A 19241-nucleotide genomic window follows, 5' to 3' on the forward strand; every position below is an offset into this window, starting at 1 on the left:
AAACTGTAAATAAACAGCTCTGCAATGCAGCCATCAGGCAGGAGCAGCCTGCTCAGGCCATAGGAAAAACATGAAAGAAAGAAAGAAAGAAGAAAGGGAAGTAGTCTGCTGGGTTACCAGCAGGAAAGCAGTAATAATATTACTTAGCATTAATTAGCTTACATTTGTGAGGCAGTCTGAAAGCCCAGAGACCATCCATAACTCAAAGGGCATGATGTTGAGGAGTATGATTATGCTTGCTGAGCTGGTCCTTCCCCTACCCAGATGAAAAGTGATTCTCCTGCTATACCATACGTTTAAAAAGTAGAGAAGCTCTGTGTTAATATTAAAGTGTTTTTTTTTTCTCAGCATCACCGTGATTTCGGATAGCACAAAGCAAACATTGCTCTCAGTCAGCTGTGACTCTTATGAAGTTTATGCATTGAAGATGGTAGTGAAAGATTGAGGAAAATGCAGTCTTGCATATTAATTTTTCAAGGAACAAAGGGACTGAATCAACTGTGTTCAAGAGTCAAATGAGTTCCTGTAAATCCTTTTGTGAAAACTCACAGATAAAATCTGTGTAACTTCTCCTATCTCTGCTGGTAGGTACCACAAATGTTAATTTTCCTTCATCTATCCAGATTATTTCTTTAACTCCAAGCAAGGATGAGGAGGGAACAAGGTTGTTTGATTCTTCCAGGGGTGGTCAAAAGACATAATGTACAATATATTCTTTAAAGGTTCAAAGGAAATAACATAAATTAGTACATCTATTGTCAGATATCCTTGGATAACTATGTCATGGACAAATAAAACAATAAACATTGCTTATTTAGAAAAAAAAAATCACGTTTAAATGCAAAACCTCTCTCCACATCTTCTAAAGGTGAACACTTCCCAACAGGCTCTTTCTCACCGTTCCATGTGAACCAGGAATAAGGCATTCAAAGTTATTTGTATCAACAAGTATTTGAGGTTAAAAACAGTATTAAATCCCATCTTTGAACATAGCATTTAGTTTCTGTGATGAGCTAGATACTGTTCTAGGAAGGACAAAGAACACATGGAAAAAAAAACAAAGTAAATCAAACTGCCTCTCTCCCTCCTTCCCAGCTTCTCAAAAAAAAAAGTTTTTCCTCCCCATTTCCCTACACAAACTGGGTATGGTCCCCTGTTTCAGTGAATACCCCAAAACCACATTTCCTTTTGCTGTTCAGTGGTAGCAGAGAAAAATAGCAATGTGGAGTGTTTCTCAAACTGTTTAAGAGGAAGGTTGCTGGGGATGACAGCTTGTTCTTATGGACCCTACACAACACAGATCGCCCTGGAAAATCATTATTTCCAACCCTGCACCCTTGGTCTAACATTATTCCAGGACAAATGAATTTAGCATCATTATGCTGGCACCAATTCCACTATCCCGCCTCTCTGATGTACCTGGGCCATTTCTGCTCTTGTTATTAAAATGGGAAAGGTGAAAAGCCCATGTTTTTACCTTTGGCTGGGTAACATGCCCACCTCAGCCTGAGGTGCAGACATGCTGGAGAGATGGCTGGAGAACCGCCTCCTCCCAATGGCACCCATAAGGTATGTTTCTTGTTCACTTACCACACTGGGCATGCTCAAGGAGTCATCTAGAATGAGAGAAAAAACAGGAAAAGAGAGGAAACAACCACCCAAACCCCACCTGCATCTCGACACTTGTCAAGAGATAACAGGATGCCAAAGGAGTACCCGGCATTCACTTACCAAGAGCTCAAGCCTGCAAATTGGAATATTCTATTAGATTTTACAGCCAGTGTGCAGAAAGACAAAAACCTCTGCAGGATGAGGAACCTGACAAACATGGGGCAGAGATTTATGTATTCTTTCAGCTTAAATGGCTCTCAGGAAAACACGTTTGCAGAATTCAGCTTCCACTAGAGATTAATTCCTGTGATTAATAGAATTGCATGTTAATATGCAGCGTTTCCAGCATAAAAGTAGTAACTGGACGTTTTCCTGCTGTGAAATAAACTGCTGCTATGATCTCGCAAAGCACTGTGACAAAAAAGCCAAAATACCTGACAGCAAAATGCAGAACTGACACCCTTCAACACCCTTCAGGACACGCATTTTAAAATGTCACCAAAAATTTGGATAAATTGACTCAATTACATCATACTGCAAGAGAACTATGCAGACAGCTGGATTGCAATCAGGACTGGTTGAAACTTTCAGTGCTGTTTCAAATTTTCTCAAGTATCCAGAATGAAATTATTGTGGTTTTTGCCACAGCAAATTGTTAATTACAAGTAAAGAAAACAAAGGGGTGGGTTGTGTCATTTTCTCTCCTCTTTTTGACTTTTTTTTTTCAATTCTGATGTACTGAAATATTTTACAGCAGTGTTTATCCAAGGCAGGGCTGAGGAAATAATGCCACAGTTCAGACAGGAAGATGACACTTAACGTTCCACAGAGTGGCTCAGAGTTAATTGAGGCTGAAACCATATTTTGCCACAGTGAGTAAATATCTGAACAATGTATAAGCAGTACAGCTCTGGGTGGATTGTACAAAGTTTAGTGGTGAACTCAGCTGAAATGAAGTTGGGCTGAACCTGCAAAGTTTCAGGCTAACTGCTCTTTCCCAAAAGGCAATTCCGCTGTAACTGCATGGGCCTTTCTTTTGAACCCCCCATTTTCACTCCTTCTGTTTGATGCTTTTGGGGATCCTGCAGGAACAGGATCCTAACTACAGAGCCCCTGCCCACTGTCATGAGGGCCCAAGAGAGGCCTGGCTGCCAAATGCCTTGTCAGCACTGTGATGACTGCACATCATCCTGGGTCACAGGCACTGAAAACCTCCGTGTGCCTTCCCCTTTGCCCTGCCACAGCTCAGAAGGCAATGAAGAGGTATTTTACAACCCAAACTTTAACACCATGTACCAGCTACTCAACCTCACGCTCCTGTGGGCCTTTTATTCACACTGGGACAGGGGCAGCTGAGCTCCCCCCTCCCAGACGGCCTCTGGGCATCAAGAAAACATCTTCAGTGTTCGGGGCTTCGTGTCTGGCCACGTACTTTCTTCATCCTCCTCATCGGTGCGGCTCAGCGTGTCCTGCGAGGCCTGCTGGGAGGGCTCACTGTCCTGCTCCCACACCGTGCCCGTGCCCGTGTTGGAGCGGGACATGGTGGCCAGGCTCAGGCGGTAGGCAGACGTGGAGGTGCCCACAGTGCTGACAGATGTCTTCCCTTGGTAAGCTGCGCAAGAGGGGGAAAACCAAAGCCAAGTCACTGGTGGCACTGGAGAGCAACAGCAAGCCAAGCATTCCTGTCGTGTCGGGCACCTCGTTCTGCCTGGGCTAGTCGGGCAGGGGGACCTTCTCACCCTCTACAAACTCCTGACAGGAGGGTGGAGCGACAGGACAAGAGGAAATGGCCTCAGGCTGCACCAGGGGAGGCTCAGGCTGGACAGGAGGAATTCCTTCATGGAAAGGGTTGCTAAGTATTAGAATGGGCTGTCCGGGGCGGTGGTGGAGTCACCACCCCTGGAGGTGTTCAGGAAATGACTGGACTTTGGACTTGGTGCCATGGTCTAGTTGACAAGGTGGTGATCAGTCAAAGGTTGAACTTGATGATCTCAGAGGTCTTTTCCAACCTTAATGATTCTGTGATACTGTAATAGGGGTGGCAGAGGTGACAAAACACTAGCAGCTGCCTTGCTCACCTCACCTTTCCAAAATCTCTGTTTTACTTACGCAGCCTGATTTTCACAACCTGTATTTTACAGATCAGCTTCAACATTTAGAAACAAGGCAATTTATTGCCAAGGAAAAAAGACTGAAGCATCTCCTCGTGAATTTGTTTTCCTACGAACAAAACACATAAACCGCTTGCCATGTGTGAGCAGCGGCTGCCATCTTGTGGCAACAGGGGTGGCCGTCACTGGAGAAAAGTCTCCCCTTGTGCAGGAGAGAATTCTGAAGTGCCCCAGCAGCTCAGGGATGCCGATGTGGATGTCAAACTAGAGAAAAATCAAAGAGACCAGGAGGAAGGAGGAGGAAGATCTGCAACTGCTGAACAGCCAGACCTTTCTGCACAAGGAGCTTTGGCTTTACAGTGGCCTGGAGGGCCCCACTGCACTGGGGCTGCACAAGCCAGCTGAGACTGGAACAGGAATTCAGACTGGGTGTAAAAATAGGTGCATTTCACAACTAACCTGGACTTCTGTTGGCTGTTCAGTGGCAAGGCTGAGCATAAGCTCGGGGGGCAGGCTGGCAGGGTGTGTGTGGATTACCCCCATTCCCATTTAGGCAGAGGCCAGGTCTGCCTCACAAGTTACTGCAGAGCAAGCAGCTGTCTGGCCTGGGCTGAGGGCCATGAGCTCTCCCTGCCTTCCTTACCAGAGCCGCTGTGCACAGCCTCCTTCAGGATCTTCAGCTCGCTGTTGAACTCGGCGATGAGGGAGCTCTTGCAGAGCGGGCGCGGGATGAAGCGCCTCTCCAGCTGGTCCGAGATGTGCTGCCGGGCAGTCAGCTCCTCGTGGTTCTCAGCGGGCTGGGCCAGCAGCTGCAAAATTGGGATGTGTAGTTAGAACTGCAGGGAGATGGTGCCCAGGGAACTGGGGCTAGTCTCCAGACTAGCATGAGCCTGCAGCCAGCAGGCTTTGTAGTCAAGAGGTTTTGGCTCCATCTGTGAGGTTTCCACCTGTCTTTCAGGGACAATCTTCTATTTGACTGAACAGAGATCAAAACCTCAGTGGCACAGGTTACATGGAGGGCTCCCTTATGCTAAGCTCATGATCCTATCATGAGACAGCTTCTTCCTCCATGATTTAGTCTGAGAGACAAGGTAAGCTAAATAAGGTAGAGGACCATGTGCTAGTCTGCCTAGTAACCAGCAAGGAGCTGTGATTAACTTAAGCCCCAGGTGCCTTAGCCTAGCAGCTGCCTGTCCATGCACAAAAGTCCTGCCAGAACCTTCATCCAAGAGATGGAAAGGGGAGTGGTCCTTCCTGGCTGTTAGCTGTATTGCCCAGCTCTGTGCAGAAGAGAGATTACTAGACAATTTCTGCCAACACCCTCCCAGGTTCAGCACATCCACACTCCTTCCAAGTGCCTCTGAATGTCTTCATTGTAGAATTAAGTCCACATGCACTTCCCCCTCCAGAGGAACTAAGACTAGCTGTACTCCATGGATCAGAGCTCCTGGATGACTGGTACACTCTTTAGTTTTGGCTAGGAAAAAGCTCTGTGATTTCATTTCAAAGGGTTCTTAGGCCTACTAACTTCTGAAAGGTCACTCACTACATGTAGTTCTTCCAGCAGTGCTGTTCCTCTGTTCTCAGCTGGGGAACAAGGGCTATCTTGCCTTCAGAGAGTGATACATCAGGAGCAAAGCAACTGTTACCTTGCACTGGATGAAGGGCCGAAGGAGCACAAAGATAGGGATCCGTGTTCGCACGATAAAGTCGAGGAAATCCCACAGGGCCAGCCCTCCCACCTTCCGCAGGGCCATCTCTTTGACTTGCAGGCTCAGCCAGTACCACTGGCTGTCCAGTTGGCGTTCAAAGCAAACAAGGATCACCTTCAGGGCTACAGGGGAACACACACGAGCAAAGGGCAGTCAGAGATGTCACCAGTGTCCCTCACGAGCATTGGGGGAAGGATAGGGAGGCCACATTGGGCACAAACCTACACAGGCACGCTTTGCGTGTACGTGCACGCCCACACACCTCAGAGCCACAACTGGCTTTTCTATCACTCTCCAAACATTGTAGGGAAGGAGCAAACAGCCTTCTAATAGTAAAGGCCTCAGGATCAGGACTGGCAGTCCCATTTCAGGAGAAATTTTTCTACTTCATACTTAAATTCCTCTGTATTTTCTTGCTCTGGTGTTCCCTCTCCCTTCCCTGCAGAGTTATTTTGTCTTCTCAGAATCAGGTATTTTGGAAGCAGGTCAGAGGAGGAATACAGCCCTGGCTGATCAGACAACCTCAAGAATCTTGACCAAGCATATCCACACAAAGAGTCACCCAGGGAGCACAATAATCTGGAGATGATTTATAGGGTGATGACAAGAACCTTTCTAGCGGAGCAGCTGCATGAGTCACAGCCACACTGCAATTTAAATACAAGTATGTTCCAGTAAACCAAGGGCAGTAATTCTCAAGAGCAAGAGCATGGCATTACAAATGGGGATGAACAGCAGCAAAGTTCAAAACAATGTTCTGCATTAAAGCGGGCAGTGATTAACACTTGGCTCACAGGAGAGACAAGGAATCTCCCCTTTTCCATGCCCCCCTGGTCTGGTAAAAACAGCAAGGCCTGGGAATTGTTGGGGGAAAGTTGACTACTCCATTTTACTTAATGGGATGGCCAAGACTTCTCAGCCATTAGACATCTATGTCCTGGTTTGTTTGGGTGGGGGGCTAAATCAGTGGTGAACTGCCAATTTTTCATCAGATTTACTCCATTCTCCAGATACAGGTTAACAAAGACCCAAATATAAATCTTCGGATAAATGCCCTCACAAAATCAGAAACAGAGAAGCTGTTTCTGAAGGGCTACTTTAGACTAAACTGTCCCTGTATAGGCCTGACTGCCCTCAGTGATGCTGCATCTCCAATTTAATTATTTTTTCTGTCCTTTCACCTGTGGCTCAGATGTGAGATAATACAGTACTATCTTGCACCACCCTACAGCAAGCAGAGGGCACACCAGCCAGTGTGGGGCCAGCAGCCAGACAGGCTACATCATCTCTCGCCCTAGATGGCCAAGGGCCAGTGGGACTGTGATGTTAGGGGCGGATGGGCAGTTTGACTCGCCTTTGTGGCTTCTGCTGTGGTCTGGCAGTATGAAAACTGAGTGACTTCTACCTGTGCTGCTCCTCCTCCAGCTGCAGCACAGACACCGCTCACTTTGCCGTGTACTCCAGAGATACTCCTGACTTCACACTCTGGCCCCTGCTCAGGACAAGGCTAAAGCAACTCTAAAGAGGTCAGTTAGCTCCTGCCTGAGATGGTTTTCTTTGGTGCTCTCTACAGCCTAGAGCACTCCACCTTAACTCTGTCTCTTCCCAGTGGTCAGCAGAGGCCATCACTCACCCAGGTAGGCAGCCTGGCTGGTGGATTCTGCAAGCCCCTCCCGGCGCAGGTCCTTCCCTGCGTCCCCCGGGGTGGAGCAGTGGGCAGGGGAGCTCTCCAGCATGAAATTCTTGCTGCGGGAAGTGCTGATGATGCGAGGTGGCAGGAGGATATTGATAACAGTCTGGAGCAGCAGCAGGACCTCAGGCTGCTCCAGCCAGGGGCTGTCTGAGATGCATTGGGAGGGGAAAGAGAGAGAAAGATCAGGCTACATCCCATCACAGACGCTCAAAAGATCCAGACCCTGCTCAGCTCCAAAATGGGGTGCATCTCAAATGTCCCCTAAGCCAAAACTCCGTCCCCCACACTTTGTTATGCTGCTTCTCCTCCTGCAAGCAAAGGCAAAGGTTATTTTAGCACCAACACAAACACGCACAAACACAGAGCTACACAGCACAAAGAAATGTCCCATCCAGTGGTTTCATTTCCTTTTGGCATTCCCCTCTCCCTTTACTCTTTGCTTTCATTTAGGGATTTACCAGTGAAGACCCTCTATAGCAGAAAGCAAGGAGCAGAACTTGTGCAAGACAAGTGGCATGGATTGAGTAAACTGTGATCCACGGGGGCACGCAATTTCTGTGATCTTTGCTCCCCTCTGTGACTTCTGCTACAACAGATTTGTCTTGCCCTGCACTCCAGTTTCAAAAGCAGAGCACGTCTGTGTAAGACCTGACTCAAGAACCAAGGGACAGCTGAAATAAAGAGAAGAAATAATAACTAATCCCAATAGGGCTCTTTTCAATCTCAGACCCAAAGGGCACTTTGCTGACATACTGCCAGTGACAGAAAACAAAATTAAAAATTTAAAATTAAAATAAAATACAGAGAGCGGGGAAAGTGCAAACATCAGTTGTCAGAAAAGGGGGACAAAAATTCTTTTTGTTAAATTAGTCAGACCTTTGCTTCCAGATCCTACTGTGAGCACAAATGGAATCAGTAGGTTTAAAAGCATTCCTTCCCTTCTTTCCTGATTGGTGAATGGGGAGACGACATGGCTTAGGGGGAAATCTTCTTTCAAAGCCTGCGCAGTAATAATAAAAAAGGATTAAACGATTTCATCAGCAGATCACGCACACAAGTCACTGCCGGGAATGACGAACCCCCGGCCACCCTGTTCACACAGCACAACACCAGCACTGCTGATCTGATTGAATGAGATGCCCTCAGACCACTTAGTCAGGAGTAAAGGGAATTCCAGAGTAACACAGGGATCACCTGTTCGTGTCACAGCCAAACGTAAGAAGCCCACACTCCTAACTCCTAATTATCAATTAACAAAATCAGATGTATCCCACAGGAGTCAGCTGAGTGTTAGTGCTGAGCTCTGCACTGCTGTGAGTGGTATCAGGATCTGACACAGAGAATAAAAAAAGGAACAGAGAAACTGCACAAATGACATTATCTAAATATTCTCCTGTCCGAACATGGAGGCTATTCCCAAAAGGTATTTTTGTTCTGCCTCACTTTGTGCTGCCCTGTCATCCTCCCTAACACAAAGAATGAACTCCTGAAAAATAAACAAATTGCATGTTTACTTCTTGACACATAGTCAAGCTTAAATTGAAAGGTCTTTCACCTTCTTTTAGAGGAGTTAAGTCAAACAGCTGCCACTAGAACCTTTGCTCATTTACAACATCCTAGTTGCTACAGACTTAGCTGTGAAATGCAACTGAACCTTGCAACTCCTCAAGCTTGCAGACCTGGGCTGAGAAATTCTAGGAGATGTTTTCTGATGGGGTGTGAAGTAGTTCTATTTTTTATTCTGCTGGAAGTGTTGGGAATTATGATTCGTGTTTTTCCTGACATGCTCGGTTTTCATTACATTTAAGCCCACAAATGAGTGAACAGGGAAAAGAGCATAATAAATGTTCCCCATAATTTAAAAAATATTAATTTGGTATCTATTTTGGGTTTTTTAGTAGATAATATTTCACAGCAGGTGAAAGTAGCCTTTTGTTTTCATTTGTTTTGATTAAAGAACCATTATCTCAGAGCTGGAAGAAATCTGTTCTCTTTCTGTGTCAGTTTGTACCAAAAAGTCCTTTTGTACCTCATGCTCTGAGGGACAGCTTTGTGTGTTGGTCCCTGTAAGCCTTCCTTCCCAAGCCACCCTGCTGCTCACAAATACCTGCCTAAGTATTCAACTGGATGTACCAATGCATATTTTAAAATGCAAGTTGGAGCTAGATAAGGAAATTTGCCACTTCTTTGGTCACCATTCAGACTAATTTCATGCCAATGGGGAAGGAAAGGGACACCGAGGCAGAAAGACTCTATAAAAAAGTTATAGTGCTGCTATGAGAAAGGAATAGTGGTGAAATTCTCCAAAAAGTCTGGAACTTTTTTTTTTTTTTAATTCTGGCAACAAGGACACCATTGCGTCAGCAGCTGAAAAGCCAAGTTGCCCTGCTTTTTGTGCTGGCACACTGTGTGACCAGCTCAGGTAAGAGCAGAAGAGCACAAACTCCACTCTCAGTTACACACATGGTCCCACAGGAAGACACGAAGGGTTGCATGGATGTATCCCAAGCCAGGGCCCGTCCTCCTGTGGCAGAAGTCTTACGCTAACTCCTTAGATCCTGCAGAGAATCCTGACCTGCTTGTCAGAGCCTTACACAGCATCCATCAGCCAAACTCCCTGGACTTCAATGGCAGCGTTAAGCTGATGGATGCTTGCTGTGGACTTGGCCCCAACAGATGAGTTCTGAGCTCAGTTCAAGCCTTCAGAAAGAAGGGAGAATTTACATGTCGCTTCTCCTTAATTTTTGATGCACGTTCCACAGTTTTTGCCCAGCTTTTGCAGAAAGAAAACAGAGCACTGATGAGTTGGTGTCTCAACCAGAAGCTCTAAAGGCCTGGCCGTGGGCCAGGGCAGACACACCTGTATCTGCAATGCTACAAGCCGGACAACAGCTGTGCTGAAGGGCAGAGGTGGCGAGAGATAAGGGCTGAGATGAAGAAGGGGTAATCCGTCAGCCACACTGGAGGGTCCTACCACTCCCATCACCTGCAATACAAACAGAGCACATCACCACAACTGGCTACTTACAGTTTCATCCATGCCATATCCTCCAACGTCAGTGAAATGGAGGTGCCTTTCATTGAGCACTGAGTTGGGGTGGATCTAGTAGAACCAGCCCCCTCAGTGGTCCTTGCAGGAGCTGGGGCCAGTGAGGAGACGGTGTTCTAGCAGGGAAGGGGAGGGGAAAAGAGGGAAACCAGCATGGATGGGAGGAGTGCACAGGGAACCCGGTACATTTATAAATGTACCCAGTACCAGCCCTGAATGACCAGCACTGGACTGGTGGAACAGCTAGAGTTGGAGGATATGTCATTTGACAACTGTAACAAATAAAAATCTGTCGTCAAAGCAAAAAGTCTGCATTGAAAGTGGACATCTTTTCCCTTCCCTTGCTTGAAAAATAATGTCCTAAGTCTGACCCAAGCCAGGTTTTGTACAATGTTCAGATTCCTCTCAAACACAGCCTATTCTGGGGAACTCTTAAGCATGATTCCTCTCAGCTGACCGACCCCAGATGTCCGAAGCAGAGTCACCTGCATGTGCCCTGGTTGTCTGGAACTTCTTGAATATTCACCACAGGGAAACAGCACTTCTAGGGAAGAGTTATTTGTACTGTTTGGGATGTGTCCCTCAGGAGCAATTAAATCACAGGCCTGCATATGCCTGTTTCTCACCATGACCAGACACATGTAGATGACAGGAACAGGGAGAAGGTACCTGGCAGACACCTAAGCTTATGGGAGATGAATGCATGCTTCTTTTTCAAATTCAGCCTGGGGAAAAAGGCAGTAACCAATTTTTTGCCAGAAAACCAAAGGACAATTTGGAAGGAAAAGTGTCAGAGCCCCTTCTTTACATCACTATTGATTATCATTGAGATATTTCCCCGCCTTCCTGGGTGATTGATTTTTGGGCTTCGTGGTCTACATGTGATACACCATGCAGTCAGTGCTCCCACAGCTCACAGTGCAATAAGGCAGTAAGTATGTGTTCCTGGTAGCTCTCCCTGGTGTTCTCAGCCAGCAGAACATAAGCACAATGACTGCACTTCAGCACTGCAGAGCTTTCTGCTATTTTTAGAGCACTGGCTAATTCTTATTGTGGGCCCCTTGGAGAGCTCGCTGGGGTGATTCAATCTGCCATGCCTGCTTGATAAAACTGCAAGGCCATTCCAAACTCCTGCTTGAGCTAGCTGTGTAGCAACCTCCCCATGTAACAACTCTTAAGCAATCTGAGGGCCCAGATTTGTATTAGTGCCAGGTAGCTGCTACCTCTGCTTGGATGGGGAAGAAGTCTTATGGGCTCTGACAGGTTGGAGCTTCCCTGCCTTTGCGGCACGATGAGTGCCGAATTGACTTGAAGGACAGGAACCTGGCAAAACCTGCCATTGCATTTTAGCTAATGATCATTGTTTTTAAAGGCCCTCAGAGCACTGGTGAACCCTGAAATGTTTTTTGTAAGCTGCAAGGTAAGGTTATAACATTTATGCTCTAAGGAGAAAATGTTATAAAACCCAATAACAGTAAAATTCTAGTGCAGCTTTTCCCCCTTCATTTATATTTTTGCATATGGAATGAAAGCATGCTTGTTTGCCCAAATGGCTGGAGTTACACGGACATCAAAGTGGGGGCTTGTCCCCAGTCTAACAGCTGCAGAAACGCTGTGGTCTACCACTGAATGACCAGGCAGACTCTCTCCATATCACCTGTCTCTTGCAACACTCTTAGGAGCATAAACTTTACTAAGAGAGGGATCTGAATATTGTACAGTGCAAACCTGTACTAGATCAAGCCAGGGACATTACAGACAGTGGAGCCAATTCACCTTGTAAACCCTTCTAACTATCCAGCAGCTGCTGGCCTCTGACAGAGCAATCAGGGCCCTTCCCCACTGGGGACGGTAGGTATCCCCAGTGCCACCCTCTCCCCGTCTCTACCAGGTGTGTGCAGGCTCCACCACCCCACTCTCCAACTTGCAGCCCTCAGCTCTCAGCTCAGTCTGGCAAAGGTGGATCTTCAAAGTGGTGCGTGGGAAGTGATGGAAAATAAATCGCTTGACCGCTGCTGTCGGTCACTGTATCTCCCCATGCACCACTTCAAAAATGAACCTTCCTGTCTCTAGCGTCACCTGCAGAGCCCCCTTGTGAGGGGTAAAGGGGACAGGTAAAATGACAGGACTGGGAATAAACTGTCATCTTCAGTCCAGAGAAACCAACAGCAGGGGAAGGTTTAGCAAAGGTTCATGGGGTTGCCGCTCGGCTACTCACCAGATTGACACAGACATTGATCAGAGACCTAAGGTGAGGCAGGAAGGATATGATAGGCTGCCTCTGAAGTGTCAAACAAACCCCTTCAATCAAACTGCTGGCAGGCTCCCACTCAACCTGGCGCCTGCAATACAACAGTAGGTGCCGTTAGCCGCGGGCTCCTGCCCCCCACCAGACGCCCAAACACGGCGACCGACACACAGTGACGCCCACAGAGGAGACGTGTCACACAGCCACGATGTCCGGGAGCAGCACGGAGCGCGCGACAGGAGAACGCTTTACCCACGCGGCCCGGGAAGGCACAGAGCCACAGAGCACACGGGGTGTTCGATCGAGAGACGAGAGACGTGGCGGAGCGGGCTGGGGCTGCTGACACAGAGCCCTCACAGCAGCAGCGGTGCAGGAGCTGCGTTTCACTCCCTGATGCTTCGCTGCCACTGAAGAGGGAGGCCGCACAGTGGCCTCAGGTGTGCCTGTGTGGGGAAAGGTCTGCTGTGCCGAGACCATCGCCCTCCATCCCATGTGGCTCGTGGATGTTCCCGCTGGCATGAACAGACCCCATCAGCCTGAGTGGCCTCTGCGAGCTCCTCTGCAGCTCCTCTGGCTGCTCCACCAGTGTCACTCTCAGACACACACTGCCCTAAACGTAAACTGACCCAGCTGTATAATCTTCATCTCCACCTTGTGCAGGAGGAATGATTCACTCCCCATCAGCACCAAAGTCCTTCATTCCAGGATCCTTTCTTCCCTGACACTTTGCTTTTTTTTCACCAAAACAAAATTTAGGGATTATACCAGATGCTGAAAGGATTTCCCTTCCTAATCGTAAGCAGACAGAGCACAGGTTAACATCAAAGTGGTTCACACCCTTCATCTCAGGGCCTGACTCTCTGCAGTCATTGTAGTTCACAAGCATCTGACTGCATTTACTGGGACAGAAAGACAAAAGGCTGGCATAGCTTGTTAGCTCAAGCCTTAAACAATACCCCAGTCAAGCTCTTCAGGTGACTTCTCAGAGCCACATGGGGAATCAAGTGTTCGCTTTGCAAACTCTTCTCCAGACCAATCTCCATAAATTCTCCATAAATCTCACCTTTGTGCATCCACTGTAACTAAGTCCCCAGAACAGTGGTTTGTTCTTGTACTTGTTCTTACACATCCACTGGTTCCAGCAGACACTGGGTTTGGAGTGGGATGCCCACTGGAGGCAGTGTATAAGATTCTGATCATGAGTGCCCCAAGGGATGGTTCCTGGGCTCTTGCACCCAGACCCATCCCAAAGAGACTGCTTGACTCAAATCTGTGATGCTCAAATCTAGTTGCTGCATTTGGTCCAGTGGCTTTGCTGTCCTTTTGTGGACAAAAGAGTAATTTAAGCCAAGCCTAGGTACAGCCAGAGAGAGAAAGAATATGAAAGGAATTTTAATTTATGGACATACATTCAACTTAAATAAGGAAGAAAGATCTTCAAGAACAGAAACCCCTATCTGCCTTTGAGGCAGAAGAAAGTATGAGCAGGGAAAGAAGGAATGAATAAGAAACAGGCAAGACATGGCAAAGAATCAAACCAACAGGAGAGAGAAGCACCAAAATTTCTGCCTCTGAATTCCCTACAAGGGTGGAGTTTCTTGAAGCAGGTTAGCCAAAGAAAAGGATAGTGATGCCAGAAAGAAGATATTACCTCCCTGTTATTGCTCCATCTTTGATTCCTACTGGGACATAAATCTGATGTTCTCTAACATGATTTGGCTTCTCAGCTGAGACTGCCAATGAAGTGCCATTCAAGCAGTTGAGGACATATGCCCATGAGGGTGACCAAGACCAATGCCTCTTTTTACTCAGATCACTGGAAAATTCACAGTTTTGAGTGATTTTATACCACCCAGACTGGATTTGTACCACTGCCTCCAATCAGGGATGCTTCACAGTCGATACTTCTTGAAGTTGCCAGAGCCTGTACATACCATAAAGCCACTGTGTGATCTACCAGGCTTCCACTAGGCATGGACCTGAAGCAGCTGATGCAGTTCTTTGCCTTTTACTAGGGAGCAATCACAATCTGCTGCAATCAGAATAGCTCCTGACTATTTTTGTCTTTACAGAGGACATAGACAACAACAGTATTGCCATGCTAGAAATACTCTTACTACAGTTTAACTTTCCATTAAAAAACTCACAGCAGAAGTTAATTAAAAGGGCAGTGAGATGGAAAAAAATCCGAAGACTTCTTTTCGGGAAAGAAAAATGACATTTTTGGAAGTTCTCTCTTGAATTCTTAATAACCACGCTGCTACCAGAAGACACAACAAAAACATCAACATAAACACACTTACAGAGATAAAAACACCTGTAATTTTGAGGTATGCTGTAAAGGCTCACTGCAACATGACAGTAGATGACGTACCCACACTTCAAGGCTTGCAACATCAGAAACGGACCCCAGAGGGTTTCCAGAGTACCTGCTCACCTCAGAGTAGGCATCTTGTGAATTTTATTGAACATACGATCCAATCTCTTTAGGATGAGGATCAGGGCAGGTCTCACCGCCTCGGCTGTCCAGTCGGTGATGGGCAGCATCTCCATGATGTAGCGCCGGAGCCCGCGGCTCTCCATCGTCTGCGTGTCGTAAGGAGCCAGCTTCAGCAGGGAGTGCGCAATTTCTGCCAGCCTGAAACCACGGGGCGTTGGGAGAAAAAGAAACACAACCTGCATTTCTGTGGCGGTTCTTTTGCTTCTTTTCTGCCAAGGTCGGGATTAAATCGCAAGACGGTATTTCTTGTTTGGACTCAGATGTTTATTGGTTCTTATCTATGTCACAGTCTCACAAATCATGAATTCTACAGCATTTCTCTCTAACAGAGTAAAAATGGAGCCCTATCTCTTTCTCTACAAGGCCTTTTAAGGATAAACTGTCCAATTAAGAAATGACACCAAAATTATTTTTACTTTTAACCCAATAACCAACACCTGTGCCCTGCAATGCGGACTTTTTTATCCAATTACACAAAAACACCCAAACCTAGAAAGAAGAAGGTGAAGAAGGTGAAGAAGGTGAAGAAGAAGAAGGTGAAGAAGAAAGACCAGCCTCCACCCTAAAACCTCCATCTTGCTTTATATATATTACTACATTCTAAACCCTTAAACTCTAAGTTTTCCACCATGTGATATTGCACACTTCTATTCAAACTACACACCCATAATCCCGGTTCTATCGTTCAATTTTGGAAGCCTTCTCTACAGCCTCAGGTCAAATGCAGTGTTCTTTTGGGCGTGAGTGCCTGTCAGCACAGAAAGTCTAAAATTCTCAGCATCCAGGCTTCCAACATTTCTACACACGTGCCAATGAACTAGCATATAAATATTCAGGAGCCTAGTAAAAAGAAAATGGTGCAGAAGTCAAATGTGCTGCTATTTAAACTCTTAGATCTGATACCACAGTTCTGGTCTGTTAAGACTTTTTTGCTGGAATCACTGTTTATATTTAAGAATACGTGAATGCTCTAAACATTACTTTTACATTGACATTAAATGCACCAAGGGAACATCAGGAATTAGAGATTTGGGTAGCTAAAACCAAAGTACCTTTCCTGGCAGTAAGACTACAACATTGCAAATACCTGTGAAACATAGACTTTACATCATCTGTTTGTCAGTTAATGAGTGATTTGGTTTTGTTCTGTGCTTGTTTTTCAGCATTATCCCTTTAGGAAGTATCACTGTGCAATTTTCAGGTGTTAAATTTTAAAAATAAAGTGTCCATAGGTTAACACAACATGTCCTTTGTAGGATTGCTCCTTGCAGTTTTTATTTGTTTCTCCTAACACCTCTACAGATTGTGTTGCTGTTCTTTTTCCACTATCCCAGATGGCCTTGCCAATGGCATTTTTTTGTATTGACTGTGAAATATCATGGCAGCATTTGACTTACACTTGCAGTTTGATGAAAATCTACTGAAATACTTGGATATTTGTAGTAAGCAAAGACCAGAAATAAAACATGAAACATCAACAGACTTTGTATTGGATGATTACAGTACAATCCTATCCATAATGTGGGGGCTTTGTCTGAAATGCATCCAACTAATGGCATATTTCTATTCTCTTTATAATCTGCCTAGTAATATCAAGGGCAACAAGTTCCTCAGATTAACCAAAAGTAGTATAAAATTGGGTTTTTATCCAGAATTTCTTTATTATTCCTTTTTTTAAACTGCTTTGTCCTACTGTGAAGTCAGTCTGCTTTCTTAAATGCTGTGAAATTTAAATTATCATATAATTAAGCTTCTTCAGCAATACAATACCAGTTCCAAGCAATGATATATAAAAACTTCTTTATGCATTATGAAGTGTGAGATCCATTTCATCCAACTTGAAACATCAATCTCAATTAATCAGCTAGCTGCTTCCTAGCAGAAATAAGCAACCTGGGAAATTTTTATCTTCCTGAAATAGTGGGATAAACAGTTGGATGTGTATCTTCCTTTCTGCTGGGTGCAAAAAGATCTTCATGACTTATGCAGACTAAACATTTGACTTTTAAATGGCTAAAACTGGGTGAGATAAATCCTGTCTGAAGTGACTAGCACATTATCCTGTTTTCTGAAGCCTCTGAAATGGCACCTGTCAGCCTCCCAAGACCATGACTGTCACATCACATTCTGATAAATCTGCTCTCCATGTAGAACTGTGCTTGTCCTACAGTGGTTAAATCCTGTCAGTCATGTCACTGATACTTATGAATTTTTGTAAGGATCAAGATATGTTGCTTTTATTTAGAGATCTCTATGATTAAGCATTTTAGGTCACAACCCTGACAAAGCAGCTATTTGTAGCACTTTCCAGGAGACTTAAAGGAATCAGAACATAAATCATTATCTGCTGTAAATCAGTGTCAGCTTTACTGCTGTAACCTCTGACCATGAGAGATTTTCTCTCTTGAAAAGAGAGCAGTATTTGCCAGCTGCTAGTGTAAATGAAAAACTGACAAAATAATCAGATCTATGCCCTTTTGTCCCAGTTATTGCTTCTCAGTAGCATTTATGTTGTGTTTACCATGAAGTGCAAACTCAGAGAATCAGGCCCAAAGTGTTAGGAGGTCCTATTCCCAACTTCTAGGTCAGCACCATATGAAACTGCCTGTAGTGAGCATCCAACCCATGAGCTGGACTCAGTGCAGCACTCCAGGAGAAGATTTGTGCATCTGCTGCATCACATGCTGAAGTGCTGGGCCTGTAAATGCCCTCTGTCCCATCCTTGCCTGTATTTCAGGCACTTAGAAAGTGGCTGTTCTGCCTTTCTTGCTTGCAAGCTGCTGGCTCTGATGCACAGTGCCACTGGAGAGGATAAAGGTTGTATTCAATCAGGTAGGCAGCTTCCCCAGCCCTTGCCCTGCAGAGACAGACTTATCTTGTCCTGAGACATCAGAGGGAGCTGTTTCAGATGGGGGTCAGAATGAGACCAGGGAAAGCTTAAGAAACCATCAGTACAATCTAAGGAACATCCAAAACAGCCTCTGCATGTTTGAGACAAAAACACACAACTACACAACCAAAAAGTGATTCCATCTGCTAGTATGAAAAAGAAAGAGCTAAAAGAAAGGAATCCCCCTGAAATGAACAAGCAGAATGCTTGTGGAATACCTCATGTGGGACTTCACATCCAGCAGCTCCAGAGAAGTCACTCGGGGCTCACCAGCCAGATTCTGCAAAATCTTCAGCCTCGGACCACAGTGCTTGTAAAACTCTGTGCAGATATTCAGCAACGACTCCCGTGGTCTCCTGAACTCCTCTCTGGCAATTCTTTCATCCAGCTCCTCTCGGGGAAGACCCTGGCCCTCCTCCATTAAGTGAAGGTTCTCCCTGGAGGATACAAAGTAAGACAGAGTAGAGAGTGTTATAGGCAGTAGATCATCTGGGATAGATTACAACCTCTTCATCTTTTTGCAACAGATGCTTTCCTCTGCAACTGAAAGAAAAAGTAGTTGCATCTGCAATTGAGAAACAAAAAAAAAAAAAAAAAAGGGAAGTTATAATCTTCCAAGTCTTGCTAAAAATGTAAATATTTTCTAGATAAACTATCCTTTGACACATTCCCTGACAAAAGGCTGCTTGTCACAGCAACCGTGTGTGGGAACGTTTTATCACACATCAGGGGAGATTGGGATAAAATTTTACTGTACCTGATAAAGTGCAGTTTGGCTCCCTGTTCTGGGTACCTGGGAAAACAGAAACAGTGAGGTTGCAAACAGCAACTCAGTAGTGCCTAAACTTGCACTAAAAGAAAGTGACATTGTTCTAGTCCAGAGGTTTATTCACCATGGTCAGGATGGTATCTTGTGTCACTGGAACAATGCCTATGCATAGTTACTGACCACACTGAATTGCCTTTATCTACCAACTTCCACCACAAAACATATTCCTAGAGTTATTGGCCTTGTTCTGAAAGGAAAACTTCAGGCTTAAAAAACATAGCTCTCTTTCAAGTGATTTCTCTTACTGATTTTCACCCCAGTGCTCAAGTCTCTTTCATAAAACCAGAGCTCACCAAGTGAAAAGAATACCTCAGAGTGGGTTTGTGTTTTTTTTGTTTGTTTGTTTGTTTGTTTTCTTGTCATTTTCTCTTGTTACTTCTTTTTGAGAAAGCATTAATAGACCCTGCACCACTTGGCTACCATGTCCAAGGCTTGAACAGTAATCATTCTAACCTCATGAGACTCCTGCTGTTGCTAGCAGATGTCTGTTGCAACGATAACACAACAGAAGAAACAAGTGCAGAAAACCTGGAGCAGTGCAGAAATATTTTGGATCAGAGGCTGAATGTCTGATAATGAGAAAAATCTGGAAATGTAA

At 45.4% G+C, this 19241-nt stretch overlaps 1 protein-coding gene across 3 annotated transcripts in view; it reads right to left on the reverse strand.

Moving 5' to 3' along the window:
- The window catches only part of UNC80 (unc-80 homolog, NALCN channel complex subunit), a 126897-nt gene that overhangs the window by 14220 nt on the left and 93436 nt on the right, over nt 1–19241 (reverse strand). For all 3 annotated transcript variants that reach the window (XM_053982081.1, XM_053982079.1, XM_053982080.1), the window contains 11 exons: nt 18572–18607; nt 18033–18251; nt 14862–15062; nt 12395–12518; nt 9988–10113; nt 8004–8127; nt 7068–7274; nt 5372–5556; nt 4366–4531; nt 3044–3223; nt 1478–1616 (listed from right to left, as the gene is read on the reverse strand). In XM_053982081.1, the coding sequence (XP_053838056.1) occupies nt 1478–1616; nt 3044–3223; nt 4366–4531; nt 5372–5556; nt 7068–7274; nt 8004–8127; nt 9988–10113; nt 12395–12518; nt 14862–15062; nt 18033–18251; nt 18572–18607 (1707 nt within the window). The remainder of the gene's footprint in view (nt 1–1477; nt 1617–3043; nt 3224–4365; nt 4532–5371; nt 5557–7067; nt 7275–8003; nt 8128–9987; nt 10114–12394; nt 12519–14861; nt 15063–18032; nt 18252–18571; nt 18608–19241) is intronic.

The sequence above is a fragment of the Vidua macroura genome, chromosome 7 (genome assembly GCF_024509145.1).
Source record: "Vidua macroura isolate BioBank_ID:100142 chromosome 7, ASM2450914v1, whole genome shotgun sequence".
In the NCBI taxonomy this organism is placed as follows: Eukaryota; Metazoa; Chordata; class Aves; order Passeriformes; family Viduidae; genus Vidua; species Vidua macroura.